Source organism: Micromys minutus (assembly GCF_963924665.1).
Source record: "Micromys minutus genome assembly, chromosome: 1".
NCBI lineage: Eukaryota > Metazoa > Chordata > Mammalia > Rodentia > Muridae > Micromys > Micromys minutus.
Window position 1 is genome coordinate 58883189 of NC_137969.1, and position 20719 is coordinate 58903907.

Genomic DNA, 20719 nt, shown 5'->3' on the forward strand with positions numbered 1-20719 from the left:
AAGAAGTTGTGGATGAGAGTAACAACTGTATTTGTGAGGATGTTTGTCCTGGTAGTAAAGACACTTCCCTTCTAATGAGGCAGACATGGATAGTGCCACTCAACTTAAAATGGTAACAGCTTTTACAGGAACAGAGGTTAGTGTCATGGTACCCAGCAATGTATCTAACTATTTTGAAAGTCAAAATACAGCTTAAAGATGTGGAATAAAAATTTTTGTACCCGCTGGTCAGGAAAAAATGACCAACAGTTTACATTTTAAAATTGTATAGTATGATGCACTTTCATTAAAGATGAAGTGTTAATGAATATTAGTTATAGTCTTTTTGTTTGTTTTTTTGTTTGTTTTTCAGACAGGTTTTCTCTTTGTGTAGCCCTGGCTATCTTGGAACTTGCTCAGTAGACTAGGCTGGCCTCAAACTCACAGAGATGAATTCTCTGTGAGAACTTTGCCTCCCAAGTGCTCTGATTAAGCATGCTCCACCAACACCTATTTGTAGTCTTTTAATTGTCCTTTTATAACTGTCTAAGTGACTGTGAGCTCTTGTGCTTTTTCCTAGCACACATCTGTGGATGGATATACTGAAACACATATCCCGCCTACCAAATCAAGTAGCAGACAGAACATTCCCCGGTGTAGAAACTCCATTACTTCAGCAACAGATGAACAGCCTCACATTGGAAACTACCGCTTACAGAAAACAATAGGGAAGGGAAATTTTGCCAAAGTGAAATTGGCAAGACATGTTCTAACAGGTAGAGAGGTAAGTTTTCATAATGCCTTGTGGTATTTGCCTGGACCCTGCTCCAGAGTCTTGCTTTGTCGTGGTTGATACTGGGGAGTGAATGGTACCTGGTGCACACTGGGATATATGCAATAGAGCATTGGCAGACAGCTCTGTTTTGTGGCAGAACTCCTGACCTTTAACACTAAGGAAAAACTGGTCCTGCCTTATAGTATCCCTCAGAGATGCAGATCAGCTGTCTTCAGCTATCTACCATGAGAACACTCTTGGTTACTGTTGCTACTCTGCCTTTGGAATGAGGGTGGGATAAGTTTTTCTGAATTACCACTTAAGCTAAGGTAGATATGAATGTACAGAAAAATCACCCACTAGCTTTTATCTGTTTAGCTATAACATCAAGCTAATATTGGTACTATGTAGATCATTTATTTCAGATAACAAGAGAGTGTGCATCTAAAACACCATTTGTTTGGTTGGTTGGTTGGTTGATTGGTTGGTTGGTTGGTTGGTTGATGAGAAGTGTTGAAACACAGGGCTTTGAACTTGCTACCAGCTGAGGCTGACCTTGAAATCTGGATCTTTCTGCTTCCACTTTCTAACTGCTAAGATTATTGGTTTGCACAAGCATGTCCCACTTACCTCATGTATTTGAAATTATACACAATAAAAATGTATATATTTGCATGTATGTGCACTATAAATGTATAGTGTATGTAGCGGTATTAAACATTATTTCAGTAAATACCCGGTTTTGTATTAGGACTGTTACTTACTGCTCTTAAATCTCAACCACAGAATGTTAGTAAGCTTTTGCTTGCTGTGCACATCATGATACCCTTGAGTATCTTCCTTGTCTATTCTTCCCCTGAGAGCTGTTCAGACATGGGCTACGCTAGGCAACACCTTCAAAGATTTCCAAATCCCTCTTGGTAGCTTTCTATTAAAGTCTGTGTATCCAGTTCCTCTGCCTGTGTAATAGTTTTATTTGCTAAAAATACGAGTTTAAAACCCATTCTCCCATCGGGTGATGATCCTAGCACTGAGGCAGAAGCAGGTGGATCTCTGAGTCTAAGGCCAGCCTGGTCTACAGAGTGAGTTCCAGGACAGCCAGAATACACAGAGAAACCCTGTCTTAAGAAAGAAGGGGAAAAATGAGCCACTCACCCCTATAATGTTGCCTGTCAAGGTTTTGAGAAAAAGATGATGATAGCATGATTTTTACAGTGTTAAAAGAAGAAACATGGAAGAGCTAGCAAAGGCATGATTCTATTGGTGCAGAATCAGAGGTTGATGACAAGTCAATAGATGAATTTATGCTGAGGCTCCAAGTTATGGAGACCACACCTTCTGGTTGTGTGAGATTACATGGAAGTGGTACGTGGCTAGGAGTGGAACAAAACTGTTTCCTTTGCAGGGTTTTATGCATTGAATTATATATCTCAAATGTAGTTTAATGATTCTCTTTTTCAGGTAGCTGTGAAAATAATAGACAAAACTCAGCTAAATCCTACCAGTCTACAAAAGGTATTTAATTAATTTAATAAGTGATGTGAGAGTTGTTAATATATAATTATCTATAAAGTCATGAATGAAATTTTTGTTAGGTAAACACTGTATTTTATCACTACATGAAGAAAAGACAGGCTCTAATATAAAATGATTATGACATAAAGTTGTTTGAAATGTGTTTAATGCAGCTTGAGTCTCATGTACGCAAAATACTTGAAGTTTGGGACTTGAGTTTTTGATTTGGGAATATTTGCATAGACTTTAGTAAGATGTGTCTTCCATATGAACTGCCTTTAATTTGTACCAAATTGGATTTTATATCAAATACTGTGGAATATTTTATTTGTGTCAGTGTATGCACACACATGTATGTGGGTTGTACATACCTATGTGAGCGTATGAAGCCCGTCTTTGGAGTTAGAGCCATTTGCAGGATGCTCTGTTGGTGCTGGAATCCAGACTCTTTTCTGTGATTATCCTGTTAACAGCAACTGCTGCTAACTCCCAAGCCATCTCTTCAGCCCCAAGTTTTGAGGTATGTAGAATTCTTAGGTGAAAACCTAGTTCTGAGTAATAGTCTCTGTAGGCGTGTCCTCTTTCACTCCTACATGGGCTCTTTCTTTATGCAGATACATCTTAGACGTTAAATCAGAGTAGACAGTGCTCCATCAAGGAAGAAAACAAAGCAGGAAGGGAGAGAGAAAATAGGATTGGGAGTGTCTGGTATCAACGGGAAGCCTTCTCAGATATAAACCTTTAGCATTTTCAAAATGAGACAGGGACTGGAGAGATGGCTCAGCAGTTAAGAGCACCAACTGCTCTTCTAGAAGTCCTGAGTTCAATTCCCAGCAACCACATGGTGGCTCATAACCATCTGTAATGAGATCTGATGCTCTCTTCTGGTGTGTCTGAAGACAGCAACAGTGTACTCATGCATAAAATAAATAAATCTTTAAAATAGTTTTTTTAAAAATGAGGCAGCTGTTTTATTGTATGAGCTGTATATGCTGTTTCTTTATGGTGAAATAATGCCCACTGAGATTTCAGTAGCATATAATAGGATCAGATTATAGATGTGTTACATACATGACTTCGATTCCTAAGAGAAAATCTTATAAGAAATTCTCAGTTTGCTATGTTTACTTACAGCTTCATGGTTCCCATGTAAGACTGAAACTTGCATTTGTGAATCAGAAGCTTTTTTCTATTGGTCTCATGTCAGATAGCTCTGTGTCTTATCCCTGTCTCTATACAGAGCCATCTCTTCATTATGTGGGTTCTTTTTAAACTTGGCAGCCAATGAAACTGCAGAGTGTGACGCATCTGTTTAGTGAGGTCTTGGGTTTGCTGGACTCTTTTCCTGAGACTGTGAGCTGATACAGTACTGACTTGCTATGGTCTCTGGGGAGTGTCTCTTCTCATAACACCCGCTTTCATCTAACCTGGATCAACTGTGTGAGTGACAAACAGTTCTCCCTCTGGACCGATGAATCACCTGAAGATGCTCATGTGCCAGAGACTCTGAGGCACACCAGTTGCCAGACTGCATTCAGGACCTTGCCCACCTCCCACACATATTTTGTACTTTTCTTGGATCACACAATAGATTACTCTAGTAAATGGAGTGATGTCAGCTGACACTTGGAACTTCTGCCATGTCACTCAGTAATGTGGCACCCACACTTGGTCTTTTCCAGCAGAGCCAGGCAAAGTCATATAACATAAATTTTGCTAGTTGGAACATTTGGCCTTGAAGCTGATCATTGCTATATTTGTCTAAATAACTAAAGATATGCTTGCTGATGAAAGTATTTGTGAAGAGTCTGCAAATCTTTATTTTTTAAGATTTGTCTATTTATGTATATGTGTTCTATTTGCATGTATGCCTGCATTATGGAAGAGGGCATCAGATCCCATTACAGATGGTTGTAAGCCACCATGTGGTTGCTGGGGATTGAACTCAGGACCTCTGGAAGAGCAGACAGTGCTGTTAACTGCTTCACTAACCACTGAGCCATCTCTCTAGCCTAAAGCCTGCTAATCTTTGCCTAAAGTGTTACTTTTCTAAACACACAGACAGTGCTGCTTGTATCTTCTAATCCTGTTCATAGATTTACTCTCTGTGAAAGTGTTTTAAACTATCCAGTTCATTGTTTGCCTGGTTCTGTTTATAGAACATTTAGACGTGTCCTTAACCATCACATCAGCAGCATCTCCCAGTCAGTCATATCTCAGAATCAGAGTGCAAAGAGCAAGCCATTTGCTGGTTAAGTCCTGCTGGCAAAAGTAGTCAGCGTGACTCTGATGTGGACATTGCTGTTAAACAGAAGGTGGAGGTGAGATGCAGGCTTGTCTTGGTCTTGTTGTTAGATGCATTTGACCAAATCTTACTCTGGTTAGGTCTGCCTGTAAGCCCGTTTCTTCCCATTTGTTCTCTTCTCTTTATGGGAAATACCCCTTCCTTTTTCAACATTCCCAATACTGAAGGAATCTAAATATGAGGTACTGCCTGTTAAAAACCTCTCAGATATGAAGCTCTGTAAAGTGGTCTGGTCTTTGGAAATGTGTCTTCACTGTTTTCAGCATGCCTCTGTCACTTGCAAGTAATCAGAGTTCATCTGATGAGTGTCATAGTCCAGAAAGAACTGAATCTTACTCAGTTCTTCCCTCCATGTAGTGTGAGAATCATCTCACAGTCGGGTTTTGGCGAGTGTTCTGTGACCCACATCAGTGGCCTCGGGGTTCTCTTAAGCTCTCTGTAATGACGAGTGAGCAGAAAATCAGTGGGATGATTTTGTTCATAACTGATGGGCTTCAACTGTAGAATTTTCATTTTCTCAGAAATGGCCTTTCTGAAAGTGGGCACAGTAGTTTATTGATGGTAATGGTTTCTTCACTCGAGTCATCAGCATATGTCTATCTCTGCTGGCACTCATGTCTCCCATGCATCGCTTATGTATTTACACTCTAGTTTTTAATTGCATTATTTTATGTATATGGATGTGTGTGGCTGCATGTATGCCTGTGCACCACATGCCAGAAGAGGGCACTGAATGCCCTGGAACTAGAGTTTCAGTGGTTGTGAGCTGCCATGTGGATGCCAGGAGTCAAACCCAGATCTTCCAGAAGAGCAGGCAACGCTTTTAACCACTAAGCCATCTCATTAGCCTCTACTTTCATTTTTATTGTATTGCACATCACAAAACAAGAACCAGTGCATGCCTGTAATGTCAGGTTCTAATGGGGTAAGGCAGGAAGGAGCTTCATGAGTTTGAGCCCAGCCTGGGCAACACAGTGAAACCACATTATCAACAATTCATTATTAATTAATTAATTAATTAATTAAAATAAAAGCAAGGCTATCATAACTCAGAATTCTGTTGTAAAATAATAGGTTGCATTAAAATTATGTAGATGTGAATCTCTGTGCTCAGACATATATTTTACATAAGCAGAGGTGTAGACATGTCAATAACTGAAATCCTAATAACATTCTTTATTGAATAGCGTGTCCATTTGCTGCCAGTATTTTGTGATCTGAGCAATGGCTGAGCGTTTGCAGTAATGCCCAGCTCTCTCTGGTAGGCTGAGTAAATGTCCCAGAACTTCTGTGACACAATCACTACCACTCTGAAGAATGTGGTCACTGTGAGTAAGACAGAACCAGGTAGTATTCAGTAGAAATCAAAAGTGTTACTGGCAAATAGTTCAGTCAAGACAAAAAACCAGAAGTTCTTCAGCAGTGTTTTTTAGTAGGCCTACCCGTCAGACATATTAAAATGTCAACTACTCTGCTGTGCTCATCAGATTTATAGCTGAGTGAACCCCCACATGTGCTGGATGCTGCTGCCACACATTAGCAAGATGACCCCTGGTGCCCACTGACTCACCCTCAGTCCACCGTGGAACTAGCAATCAGTACCGCGTCTCAGACCTTGATTTGGTTTTAGACAAGATACTGGAAACAAGGATGATTATTACTGAAAATTACATTTTTTCCACACACGGAAGGAAGTGTGCACTGTGATAGATTTTTGAGGGGGAAAGTGTTCAGATGTTCTAAAAAGTGTTATCAGTAAAATTACTGTATCTGCCTTAAATATGAGCTGTGTATGGCACAGTAAGGCCAGGCCTGAACTCAAACTGTGCTTTAAGTTTATCGTGTCCTTTTAGATGTCAGGGAGAGTGTGCAGTGAAGGTTTTTGACATGTTTCACAGTGTACACACTGCATCCAGTTATGAAAATACTTACAGAGTAAATGTGTCTAATGAGTGTGTGCTGAGCATCTGTTTGTTCGTGTCCCTCAGATTAAGATTCCACCCTCTCAGAGTCTACATAGTGAGCTCCAGAAGAGGTCTATGTAAAGAGTCCCTGTCACAAAAAACAAAACAAAACAAAACAACAACAACAAAAAAAAAACAGAACAATTAGAGGAGGAAGAGGAGGACTCCAGTCATTCCATGTCTGAATGTCTGGGTGTGATGAGTTCAGCTTGCTAGGGCTTACTGGCAGCTGTCCATGGTCTTCAGGAGAAATTACTCTGTAAGACTGGATCCAGCCCTCATGTCTCTAGGATTATCTGGCATGTCACCCCATGTATAGTTTGTCCCCTGGTGATCTGTGATTATGAAGTTTCCATTTGATAGAAGTGGAATTAAGTGAAGGACAAAGGTGGTAATTTGGAGTGAACTTGTTTTACAGTTTACACCAAATGTTACAGAGCCACATACACATGCTCATTAACTAATTCCTGGTTCCACAAATATTTATTCAAAGATTGTGTCTCTCCATGTGCTTTTTTCTGTTTTTCTTGGCTTCTCCCTTCCCATTTCTTTTTAATGAGGTCATTGTCCTGTTGCTGACCATTACATGTGAAGCTCTGTGCAGCTTCCATAGGACCTCTTCTATATTGTCTTCTTAGACTGATCAGAGGCAACTGGGTTTCAGGCTTTGCCTACTGGTGAACTCTGAGTTTGTCCTTTTACCTAAGACTACCCTTAAATCTTGTAATTTTCTCTTCAAGATACCCCAACTGCAGAATTGAACTTGTGAACTCTCCTTGCCTACCTAATGCCCCCTCATTTCATAATCTGTGACCTCTCTATGAACAGCAGCATGCCCCAAAATCATGTATGTAAGCAGTCAACCTTAGAAGCACTCCAATTGCTCCTTTGTCTTTATGCTCACCTGAGGGTGGCTGCCCTCTTCCATGTGACCTGTTCTGTTCTGTTTTTTGTTTTCCTGCAGAGCAGACGTGTATTTAATATGCTACCCTTTGCTTATACTCTTAGGAGTTCCATTTTTGGTAGCTTAAAAATCAGCCTCATTAGCATAATGCCCACAAGATCCACCAACGCCACAGCTCTTCAGTTCTCCTAATGCCCCATCCCTCCAACTTCAGTTTTCATCTAATCTTTCCCATTCTCTCCTTCTAGCTACCTGACCTTTGCAGCTCCCCCACCCCACTTTTGCCCAATACTAACTCTCCTCCTCACTTAGTTTGTATATGTTTCAGTCTAAGTCACTTCCTCAGAGAAACCATTCCTGTTCTCCACAACAGTTTTCCATCCCCTTTCCATACTAGGATCAGGCATCATAATTAAGGAATTATTCAGTTCTTTAGCAATAGTTTCATTGTTTGTATGGCAGTATTTTCTAAACCTTAAAACTTCTGATTACTGGACCTTTATTAACTATGATGTGTATCTACTTCTACTGTGGACAAATTTTCTCTTGGGGGACGTGGAAGAGGCTAGGGATCTTAACATCATCTATAAAATTTACCTTGCCTGTTTCACAACTTACAGCGCATTTAGTTCCTTTAAGAGCCTTTCCTCCACATGCAACCAGCTAGGCCTGTCCCTTCCTTCCCACCCCAGAGGCCTGCTGTGTCTGCACTCATCTTCCCCTACGCCTCCAGCTAAGGCCCCTCTTTCCTTTCCATAGGCCTACCCTGTGGCTTGGGCCTTTTCTGTGTGTCCAAGTAGACCCTACTGGATATGGCTCCACTTTCCTCCAGGACCTCTCCCCTGCCCATAACATAGGCTCTGCTTCCTCCTACCTTGTAAGCAGTCCATCTCCTTTGCTACTGGCTTCGCTGAGCTGCAGGATAGGCCATTGCTCTGCCTAGAAGTTCTAAGCTAGCCAGGGCCTTATAGTGAGTTGTAGGCTACTCTGGACTACGTGAGACCCTTCTCTAAACAACCAAAGCAGAGCAGAAAGAAAGCAAGCAAAGGGACATTAAATATTATAGTGCTACTAGTTGTATAAAATATCTGATGGATGTCCCAGTAAAAATGAAGTGATGTAATGATCCCCAAAATTATGAAGCTGAACATTTAATCGACAGTGTTCTGTTAACATAGGCATAGTATACGTATGATTTCTCAGTGAATGAGGCTTCCGTATGAATCTAGGAACCGAATGTCACCTGCAGAGTAAATAAAACAAGCCCACATTTCAATTTAAAAATGCTGCCAAGGATGCAGACAGGATTATTACAAATGCATTTCTGTCCCTCCTAGAGTCACACCAGAATGAAGCTCTTGAAAAGCTAAGACAAAGTTGTATGGCCCCCTCCATTTCCAAGCTCTGGTTACTATAACTGAAATCAACCAGGAAAAAGCAAGTGACTATAAAATCATCCTCTGACTTAAGTGAGCCACAGGGACATCCTCTGGCATGAGGAGACCACAGGAAGCAAGGCTGCATGTCTGATAGAAATAAGAAATGAGGTCACATTCTGGCTGACCTTGATGAGAACTGACTACTAGGCCATATCCTAAATCTACTAGTTTGAATACAACAGATTTTCCACACACACACACACACACACACACACACACACACACACACACAGCACAAATGAATAATAGGTGGGAAAAATGGAAGGAATTGGAAGAAAAAGAAATTGGTTGAGAAAAGAAAAAGGAAATTCTCCTAACCGAGGCAAGCACTGATTGACACCATGGAGCTTTGCTAATGCTGACCTTGGCCTGACTAGGAAGGACTGAATAGAACAGTATCCAAAGGGATCTTTGGTGACTTCAGCTACCTGGAGCAAAGCCAGGAATCTAGAAGGAAGTAACAAAGGCCCTGAACAATTAGAGTAGCTGTCTTGAGTCCGCAAAGTAAAGGCCCTACTTTATAGCCAAGGCTTTCTTTAGTTCTTGTAACACAGTTGTAACAAATACTGACTTAACATCTAGCTCACACAGACCTGAAACATGAGGCCTGTACAGACCCAGCTCTGAGAGCTCTCGATAATGTACGTGTGCTGGAGATATCACAGTGTCATAGCCTGAAAACGTGAAAGAAAGAAAGGTCAGAAACTCACATAGTTTAGAGCTGAAATCCTTTCGAACACACTTTCCTTACTTGTCCCCTGTCAATGATGCATGCAGAGGGATGATGTTAGTGGTAACTGTCCATCAAGTGCCGTCTTACTTCCTTCAGAAGGTTCTACTCCCTTCCCCGCTTTCTAAGGAAAGGCAGGCAAGCACTGGGAAAACTGGCATGTTGCTAGTGAGCCGCTCTCTGTTAAAAGTTGTCCAGTTCACTGGTGACTGCCCTGCTCCCTCCAGCTCAGAGGGTTTCTGCAGAAGACCGCCACCATTAGCTTCATTCTCATTCTCCCTCTCCTGTGCCCATCTAGGAGACGGAGCCTTAGGCATACTGGGGTGAACGTTTTTAGATTTTGTTGACACAGTGTGCTCATTTGGCCAGAATTTTCTAGATTCAGGATAAACAATTAGTCTTTTAGGGCTGCCACCATAACAATATCCCACAGAATAAGAGGCTTAAATAGAAAGTCTTATCAGTTCTGGCTGCTGAAAGTCCAAGAGGAAAGTGTTTGCAAGATTGATTTCTTCTGAGTCTTTTCTCCTTGGCTTGCAGATAGCTGTCTTCTCAGTGTCTACACATTACGCCTTCCAGGCCCTAGCTTATCCTTGTGTAGCTCTTCCTTCTATAAGGACACTGATCATATTGGCCTAGGGTCTTACCCTTAGGACCTCATGTAACCTGAACTCTCTTCTTTAGAGCCCTTTTTCCAAGAACTGTACACTGAGAGCCAGGAACACACTCTAGTCTATATCAGATAGTGGACCATATGCAGCCAGCACGTGTGTCTTTGGATGGAGGGATGGTTGATGGGGAAGGATTCTAGCAGTCCATTTTCTATAATTAATATACCAAACATCACATGATCCTTCTATGAATGCCATCATTTTAACTTTGGTGGTTTGAGTAAGAATAGCCCCCATGAGCTCATATATTTGAATGATTAGTCATTGGGGAGTGGAACTCTTTGAAATGATTAGAAGGACTCAGAGGTGCCTTTGTTGAAGGAAGTGGGTCACTGGGGTAGGCTTTAAGGATTGAAAAGTCCATACCAGGCCTAGTCTCTCGTGTTGCCTTAGATCAGATTGTAGAACTCTCAGCTACTTTTCCAGCACTGTGTCTGCCTGTGTGCTCCATGCTCCTGTGATGATGGTACTGGACTAAGCCTCTGAACTATAGGTAACTCCTCCCATTAAATGGTTTCTTTTCCAAGAGTTACCTCATTGAGTTCCTTCACAGCAATAGAACAGTTATATTAGCCAGCATGCTCCCAGCCATGACATACCTCCACGTTCTTAGTTGTTAAAATGTTCTTTGTTCAAATCAAATGTTAAAACAATATGTTTAAGGTATCTTTGAGATGTAGGAGCCCTAATAGTTATATATTATTGTTTTAATTTTTTAATTGCTTTCTGATCAGAACTTGGGCCCTACCTATAAATATCTTTTATACATCATCTCCAGGTGGAATTGGAGTGTTCCTTTAAAGCACTATTTTGATTAAATGTCTCAGTTTTTACAAGATTACTGTTCCAGATTTATCTGTTTTTGATAAAACAACTACATTCCAAGTTCCAATCAAAGACTACAAACTGATGAACCCAAAATATTACACAAAGCCAAGCTTTTAAAAATATTTATTTATCTATTTTATGTATCTGAGTACACTGTAGCTGTCTTCAGTACACTGGATCCCAATACATTTGGTTGTGAGCCACCACATGATTGCTGGGAATTGAACTCGGGCCCTCTGGAAAAGCAGCCAGGGCTCTTAATGGTTGAACCATATCTTTAGCCCCCAAAACCTAGCTTAAAAAAAAACAAAGGCAAAACAGCTAAATGAACAAAAAATCATCACTGTGGAGGAACTCATCAGTTCCCTCAAGCAAGCCGTTCTCAGAGACACAGACATCAGGGCTGGCAGGGTGACTCTGAGAGAATCACTGCTGCCCCTGCAGAGCAGCTCCCAGCTACTGTAACTCTAATCAGGGGATCAGACACCCTCTTCTGGCTTCCATGGGAACCTGTACACAGGAGGCACATATAAACATATTCAGACACATACACATAAAGTAAGTATTTTTTAGAAATATGCAGACATTAATCTACTTCCATCAGCCTGACATACCATAGTCAGTTTACTTTTAAGAAAAACTACTGACCTGGCAGTGATTTTTGTTGAGAGTAACTGGGGCTCTCTGTGTGCATTGTTGTCTTGTTTTGTAACTTGGCACACTATCTCAAGAGAGAAGAGGAGGTAAAATCAAAGCCCAAGGTTCTTGCTTATGCCATGGATTGTGGACCAATCCCTTGGCACCCAGGCAGGGCCCGTGCCACTTGGAGAGCCGGGCAGCAGCTCCTGTGTGAAGTGGAAATAAAGTGGTTACTGAAAGAGTAGGCTAAAGTAAGTAAAAGCTTGAAAACAATACAGAATTTAACATGTAAATTGAATACATAAATTTTTATTCTTTGATCAAGGTAGGACGAACACTTCTGTAGCTTAAGTTTTCTGGTTCGAATGGTACTTTATTTAGCATGGATCATACTCATAAAGTTTGAATAGATTTGTTACTATTTCTAGTTGTGTTTTATTTCATAAAAGGAAATTATAATGACAATTAGGAAGCAATCTGCCAATAAAACCCTGTATTTAATTTAATCATTTACACTTACTTAACCCATACCCTGGGCAGCAATTGTATTAGTAACTTGTATCTGGTGTTTTCAAATTATTCACTTTATTGTATTACAAATTCATGACTCATTGGTTTATGTAAAATGTAATTGTGTCAGACAGACTCCAAGGCAATTCCCAGTAGTGCCAGCCTCCCAGTAGTCACTTCTTCCTGTCATCCCTTCCCCAGATGATGGACAAAAGACTGAGGGAGATAAAGGGATCTTAGTCCCTTGATTGTATTAAGTGATATGAACTGTCATGATAGCTTATACCGTAGGGCAGTGGTTCTTACCCTTCCTAGTGCTGCAACCATTTAAGACAGTGCCTCATGTTGTAGTGACCCCCAACCATAAAATTATTTCACTGCTACTTCATAACTGTAATTTAGCTACCACTATGAATTGTAGTGCAAATATCTGATTGCAGAATATCTAATATATAACCTCCAAAGGAGTCATGACCCATAGGTTGTGACCCACTTCTCTGGAGGTTATGAGTACTGGCTTGAGAAAAATAGTAACTTAAAATTTATGTCAATAAGTTCACTGTATGTGCCCATCAGAAACAAACAAAAAGATAGAACACCGATTCTCTTCAGAGAACTTGTTCTGGAGCTGAGCAGGACAGGACCCATTAGTTCCAGGAACCAGAGGAATGCTGGATGCTAAAGTGATATCTACCTTAAGGCAGAGTACCCCGAGATAAGGCTTACTTTTAAAGCCTTGGTCATACATGCTAAAGGTGTTGGGAAATGTCTGAATGCACTGTTGAGTGTTGGCCTTGAATTCTTGTGGAACAGCCAAATGAAATTACTTAACCATAATTTGAGTGTAAAAACATCATTCTGAATGAGTCTAGAGTTCTCAGCAAACTGATGGTTTTTGAAGCATAGTGAAGCACCCAGGAAGAGCACACTGGGTGAGAGAGACCAGGGTTGGATGCTAAGCGTTGAAGGCCCAGGAGCTCCTGTGAACACTGACAGGAAGAGGGCTTGGCAGAAAACTGAGAAGTCAGAGGAGGAAAGAAGCAGCTGAAAGAGAGCAGGCTCCAGGCCCTCAAGTGTTCTGACGAAAGGTCAGTGGAAGGCCAGACATCAAGATTGTCTTCCGTCAGGCCAGGCACAGTCTTGAACATAGTGAACTTGTGTGTCCTGTTTACTTGTTTTTTAAATTATATTTTTATCTTTTTTTAAATTGGATATTTTTTACTTACATTTCAAATGTTATCTCCTTTCCCAGTTTCCCCTCTAGAATCCCCTTATCCCTTCCCCCTCCCCCTGCCTCTATGAGAGTGTCCCCACCCACCCACTCCCTCCCACCTTTCCATCCTGGCATGCCCCTACACTGGGACACTGAGCCTTCACAGGGCCAAGGGCCTCTCCTCTCCTTGATGCCCAATAAGGGCATCAAGCTACAAATGTGGCTAGAGCCTTGGGTCCCTCCATGTGGACTCTTTGGTTGGTGGTTTAGTCTCTGAGAGCTCTGAGGGACTAAAGGAAAGGTCATTCAGAGACGACCCCACCCAGGGATCCAGACCATATACAATCACCAAATTCAAACAATATTGTGGATGCCAAGAAGTGCATGCTGACAGGAGCCTGATATAGCTGTCTCCTGAGAGGCTCTACCAGAGCCTGAAAAATAGAGTCAGATGCTCTCAACCAACCATTGGACTGAAAACAGGACCCCCAATGGAGGAGTTAGAAAAAGGACTAAAGGAGCTGAAAGGGTTTTCAACCCCATAGGAAAAACAACAATATCAATCAAGCAGACCCCTCCCCCTCCCCCAGTGCTCCCAGGGACTTAACCACCAGTTTCTAATTATTAAATGTTAAGTATTATAGACCTTTAAAAATGAATTTAAATGAGTGTGTGGCTTTTATATTCACACACATACACACACTCATACCACACATATACAAACACACACACACACACACACACACACACACACACACACACACCACAGACCTCCATACTTTCTCTATCTTGTGTAGGAATTACTAAAGATATCTAGGACAAGCTTTTTTTTAGCATCTAAACCTAAGTAGTTTTTCAATTGGGATGCATTTTTATTCTACTTCATTTTGTTATATGTGATATGACCATAAACTAAAATGTATCATTTCAATCATTGCTGACATACAGTTTCATCTATATGATACCCTAAAGACCCATCCATGTTATGTGTTGATTTTCCATTGGTATTCTCACGTTATTTATCCACTGGTCTGTTTGAGGCCTCGCTTTCAGTTCTCTTGGGCATATGGTCTATAGATTGCATGGCAGTTTTTTTTTTTAATTCCTGTGGGAATACCATTTCTGCATGTGCTGTGTCTCTTCCACAGTATCCTCTCAGTTGACACTCCACCCTCTGTGCCAGAGGGTTCTGAGTTCTCCCTCTTACGCAGGTTTATTCTGTCCTCTCCTGGTTTATATGACAGTGGTCATCTGAATGAGTGTCAGATGTCCTCACTGAGGTTCTGAGTTTATTCCCTAATGACTAATTGTGTTGGGCATCTTTTCATGCTCTCTTAGGCTTTAATTGATCATTACAGAAACATTGCTTGTGGTTACACTAATTTTAGATTTTATTCTGACAAAACATGTCTTAACAGATTTATTTTGTGTTACTAATTTTTGGTTCTATTTTTTTTTTGAACAAATGCTTGATTTTGACTAACATTTATGCAAACAACATAAAGGAAAAAATACCAAATCATGCTTTTTAAAATTTCATGTTTTTTTAATATTTTATTATTTATCTGTATGCATGTTCATATGTACCATGGTGTGTTTGTGGAAGTCACCTTGTAGGAGTAAATCTCTCCTTCTACCATGTAGGTACTAAAGACTGAACTCTGGTCATCAAAACTGACAGAAGGCACCTTACCACTGTGACCATACCACTAGCCTGACAAGTCATGCTTCTGAAAAATTGTTCATGTGGTGTTTTAAAGTTAAGGGGAAATAAAACATTCATGTTATTCTGTTTTATTTAGCATTCTTAATAGTCTTCCTTTTAGATCTGGAGGGATGGTTTAGTGGTCAAGGGTGCTAGCTGTTCTTTCATAAAACCTGGGTTCCATTCCCAGAACCCACAACCCCCTGTACCTCTAGTTCCATAGGATATGATGCCATTCTCTGACCTCCATGGGCACTGCAGACATGAAGTGCCATGCATACATACAGGCAAAACACAGACGCATAAAATAAAGACTTCTGGTTTTTGTTTGTGTTTGTTTTTCATGAGACTGTTTCTCTGTATAGCCCTGGCTGTCCTGGAACTTGTTCTGTAGCTCAAACTGAAAACTAAATAAATTTTTAAAAATAGCCCTCCCTCTTCTCTCCCTTCTGTTCCTCCTCGTTTTCCTCGTCTTCCTCTTCCCCATATTTCAAGACAGAATCTCTCTCTATAGCCAGGCTTATCTTGAACTCATTACCCTTTGGCCTCAGCCTGCATGGTTTTGGATTATGGATGAACATGTTCCACTGCCCTTGGCAACTTTATTTTTATTTGATATTATCCTACAAATCTACTTAAAAGCTCATCTGAATCTTTCACCAAGTGTTGGGTCAACCAAAAAGGATGACTTGGAGGAATCTGCCCAAGTTTCATTATGGGTAATTTCACATACAAACAGAGACAAGCCTCTCCAGTCCATCTAGTCAGGGGTCTTTGAGAAGCCAGGTCTCCATGAAGTTAATACGGAGGGCAGAGCTGCATTGCTCATTACACAAGGGTAGAACCAAGAAGAAGATCTCTGCTTAGGTTCTCTGCCACGATCGACAGTCCTGTAAGCAAGTGATTATCAAATGGAAGTGCAGTTGGCGTCTACTCGAGTTTTCGGTCCTTTAAACTGAAATATGTCTTTTTTAACAGTTGTTCCGAGAAGTACGAATAATGAAGATACTGAACCATCCTAACATAGGTATGAAACCCAGACATACAGGCAATGACAGGGCATTTCCCTGCATTGAAAGGCATTTGAATGTGGACAGTTTTACTGTTGCTCTCTATTAGAGAAGAAGGTGAAGGTCAGTGAGGGTGACTGGGTGCAGTAGCCTGGTCCTGGAGGATGGCAGCTGACCTCTGCAGCTGACCTCTCCTGCTGGATGTCTCTCCTCAGTACAACTGGGCTCCTGCACACAGACTCTCCTTGAAAGAGTGCATGTCCCCAGCTAGTAATAGAGATTACACATACTTTACTAATAAGCACTTGAGTTTAAATACTGATTTCAGTTTTACTGAATTGTTTTAGTAAGTCTTGATTTTGTCCCTTCTACAATAAAATTATTGATCAGATATGCCATATAAAAATCACTTGACTCTAAATAGTAAAAAAAATTATTTTTAATCTACTTATTTTTAAACATTCTTTCTTGCATCTTTAAAGTTTTTCTCTGTAGTCATTAATGTGATTATTTCTAGTGAATAATCTTCACTGTGTAAGTCAATTCTATTTTTACTAGAAGTTATTTTTAATATTACATAAATATAAGTTTTGGTTTTTTACCAACACATTATATTATCTTGTTGTTGCACTGTCTGTAAGTTTTCATTCAGACTCTGTCTTCCTGACTGTGGGATCCTACCACCCCATACCTCTTGTTGTCATTTTTTTTTTTTTTTTTGAGACAAGGCCTCTCTATGTAACCCTGGCTGGCCTGGAACTCACAGAAATCCACCTGCCTCTGCCTCCCAAGTGCTGTGATTAAAGGTACATGCTAAAAATATTCCTCTTTTTTATGGCTTTTTTATCCCAAACACTGGTTTAACTCTAATAGACTCCAGATCATCTTGTGGTAAGGTGTAGGTAGGTAGTCTCCTTGCATAGGAGAAAGGACTTGAGTGACTTTTATTTTTAAGTTAGGATTCCTCAGTTTAGCAAGTATTGTAATATTCTACTGTTGCCTAGGGTTACAGGAAGAACACCATTTGATGCTGTTGGTTATAGTGATATTCCCCCCCCCCCCTTTTTTTCTTCAGTGAAACTGTTTGAAGTTATTGAAACAGAGAAGACACTCTACCTAATCATGGAATACGCAAGTGGGGGTAAGATGAGCGGGCCCGGGAAGCATGTCCTGTTTGGTGGACACGGAATTGGTGGCTCCTGCTACTTCACTGTAACATTTATGCCTTTGTTGCAGTCTATAGTTGACTAACATATCCTTTAGTGAGATCTTCATGAAAATTCAGTGTTTGCTTTCAAGGCCTGCTGAGAGCCTCCAATATAAATAGAACTTTTGGCTTATTTAAAAATTACTCATGAATTTTTTAAATTTGGCTTGTTTGTCGTCTTTTGACTGTTTTTGATTTGGTTATTTAAATATTAAAATAACATTTGATTTATGGCCCTTGGCTACAAGCAGAAAATCCCAAGTACAGAATGGGTTTAATGTAGTATACGGTGAAAGCATGCTGTAGGTCAGATATTTAACTGCCTACTCATATGTGACAGATCTTCAGTACATGTATATTACCAAGGTACTTTGGATTTAAGTAACTGTTGTTCTGTAAGCTATGCTGGAGTTGATGGAAGGAGGCAGACTTCATGTGTAATACTGAATACAGCATATACTTTGTTACAGGGTCACAAGAAAACTCTTTTTTTTTAATTGATGAAATAACAGAGTGACTTTTCTTTTCTGTACTTCTCTTAAATGAAAGATACTTGACTTGTTGGGACTTCTTTGAAGGGTGTTCACAATTTTTCTAGTTATATCACTGAAAAACTAAAAGCAAAATAGTTAAAGGGAGTGTTTTTAAAGCATAGAAGGTGAAGCTGTTGAAAAATAAGGAAAGGATTATTTCACTGATTCATTAGGTTTTTACTAACTGATAGGAAAGTGTTGCATAGAACTTAGTAAGGAGCCTTTGCATGAATGAAGTCCGCAGGTGTGTGGTGATGCACTTTGTGTAATATTACTTTCAGTTCAGTGAACTTATTTATTATGTTTGTTTGCTTTTCTACATTGCAGTGATCCAAAATTTAGAGAAAGAGCTTAGACATACTTTATATAAGAAATGGTGGGCCTCTAAAAGCCAGTGGGTACCTTTTGGCTTTTATAAAGGTCTGATCTGCCCCAAGACTCTGCATGTAGGAGCTGATTCAGCTGCTGATAGCACATGGCAGCTCTGTAGTGGTGGTGAGGAAAAGGGCAACATCTGCAGGGGCGGTGAGGAGCAGTGCAGAGAGATAGAGAGATGGTTCCTTATCTATGTGTTGAGAGGCGGGGAGAGACAGAGACAGAGACTAACAACCAGACCAAACCTGCTGACCCTTGATACTGTTCTGATTCCAGGAGAGTAGATTATGCTGTTGGTTTTTGTTGTTGTTGTTGTTGTTGTTGTTTTGTTTGGTGGATTGTTTGTTTTGAGTCTCACAAAGTAGTTATTTAGTTAACAAAAATAACCATGGTTCTTTGGCAGTGTATCTAGGATCTTTTTAAATCTACTGCTGGTGAGGCAAGTCAGGGAAGTAAAGCACTGATTTTTTTCTTGGCAGTCTCCAATTAGTTTCAGGTTGAGTGTGATATACACACTAGTGAGCATCAGAGTCAGACTATGGCCTCTTTGCCAGGGGCTCTGGATGGATAATGACAGAGTGAAGATCTTCGGTGATCTGAAAGCTGGGGTTCTTCTATGGTTTTTTGAATCATGGCTAATTGAGGGAAGCATGTTAAAGTAGATGTGGGGTCTCCTGCAACACAGTATTTCTTCTTCCTTTTCTTCATGCAAATAATACTTATAAACACTTATAGGGTAGTTTTCTACTGCTGAGAATGTCAGGTGAGCAAAGATAGTTGGCCATTAAGATCACAGAATAACTGAGAAGCAAAGCTTTGACAAACAGTGTGGGAGGGGAAAGGCAGAAGCATGCTGTGTCAGAGTTACTGCTGCAGTGTGTTAACTGGAGTTAACACTGTGAGCACATATTCAGAAGCAGCTGCTCTGACAGCCAACTAGAGCATCCATTCATTTCTTGTTCTCATCATCCCATTATCAGTCACTCAGTGCTTCATAATGCACTGTGTCCCTCATTGTAGACATGTTAGTTTCATCAACAGACAGCCATTACATATTTTATTGTTCATGGTTTACATACATGATAGGATTCATTTGCAAAAATGTCATACATCTATTTACTTAAATACAAGTGTCATTTATTGAGTACTCCATGTCATTGCGCCAAGCACATGCATTGTTTCATGTAATCCTCACAGCGTCCAAGCAGACTCTGGTTAGAAACACAATCTCTATGGGGTTAAAAAGTCTTGCTAATGTCCCTTGGTATTAAGTGCCTACCAAGTACGAGGGGCTACAGCAAGGTACATTCCTAACAGTCAGATCCTGAAGCATGACAATAACTTGGCTAGACTGTGCAAGACCTTTTAAACTGTCCTGTAAGTTTTTCATCTACATGTATATCTGCATTATATAAAGCATACAGAGATATAGATGCATAGATTCAATAGAAAATGTCAGCAGTGTTTGCTGTTAATGAGCTCTGCACATATGTGTTGCATGTCCACTGTTCTGTCATGGAGTTGAAGATGCAGATGCATATATGGTGCAGCTGTGATGAGGTTGGGGCAGCAGAGTTCAAAAAAGGGTGACAGGCTTCTGTGTCATTTGTGGGTAACTGCCAAGCTGTATGAGGGCATGAGATCAGAAGCATTATTCATAGTCCACATAGTGCACGTAACAACTCATAGGAAGGACGACAGAGTTGGACCAGGGTGTGGGGTGGAAGTTAAGAGAATGCTTGTGACAACTGTGTAATGTCTGCACACCAAAGCCAAATGGCTTCCCTTCATGAGAATGGGTAATAAAGAGTTAACTGTATTTCATGTAGCTTTGAAAGTAGAGAACACATTTTCTTGGTTATTTAAAGAGTTTTTATAAGTCATAAATTGCTAAAGATTCTCAGTTTCACATGTAATTTGTTTCCTATTTCTATGTTAGTTTGTGACTTGTGTAAACAGCAGAAAATGGTGGACCAAGTGATTCTTGAAAAGAAAAGCCATAACTTGGCATTGTGCATACTGTTAATCAAAACCAATGTGTATTTACTGCCTGCTTTGCCTTTCTGATTCAGGTGAAGTCTTCGATTACTTAGTTGCCCACGGGAGAATGAAAGAGAAAGAGGCCCGTGCCAAATTCAGGCAGGTATGGGAAGTGCGTCTCCACTCTGTCTCTGATATTCCTAGTGATGTGCAGTGGGTTGTATCACAAACAACCTGAAGAGTACGTGGCATGTTTTAAAAGAAAAACTCCTTCCACTTTTTAAGAATGGAAAATTCCTAGCACAGAAACCCATTTTTCCAGAATTCTACCTTAAAATAGTAGTTACACATGGTTATTTTGAAATGATCACGAATGGTAACTTTTTATACATTAAACTCAATGTTTACCTTTGAGTCTTAAAATCTCAGAGCAGACC

At 40.4% G+C, this 20719-nt stretch overlaps 1 protein-coding gene across 2 annotated transcripts in view; it reads left to right on the forward strand.

Moving 5' to 3' along the window:
- The window catches only part of MARK1 (microtubule affinity regulating kinase 1), a 99161-nt gene that overhangs the window by 47571 nt on the left and 30871 nt on the right, over positions 1 to 20719 (forward strand). For both annotated transcript variants that reach the window (XM_080924195.1, XM_080924196.1), the window contains exons 2-6: positions 560 to 763; positions 2216 to 2269; positions 16156 to 16204; positions 17263 to 17328; positions 20375 to 20445. In XM_080924195.1, coding sequence (XP_080780321.1) covers positions 560 to 763; positions 2216 to 2269; positions 16156 to 16204; positions 17263 to 17328; positions 20375 to 20445 — 444 coding nt within the window. The remainder of the gene's footprint in view (positions 1 to 559; positions 764 to 2215; positions 2270 to 16155; positions 16205 to 17262; positions 17329 to 20374; positions 20446 to 20719) is intronic.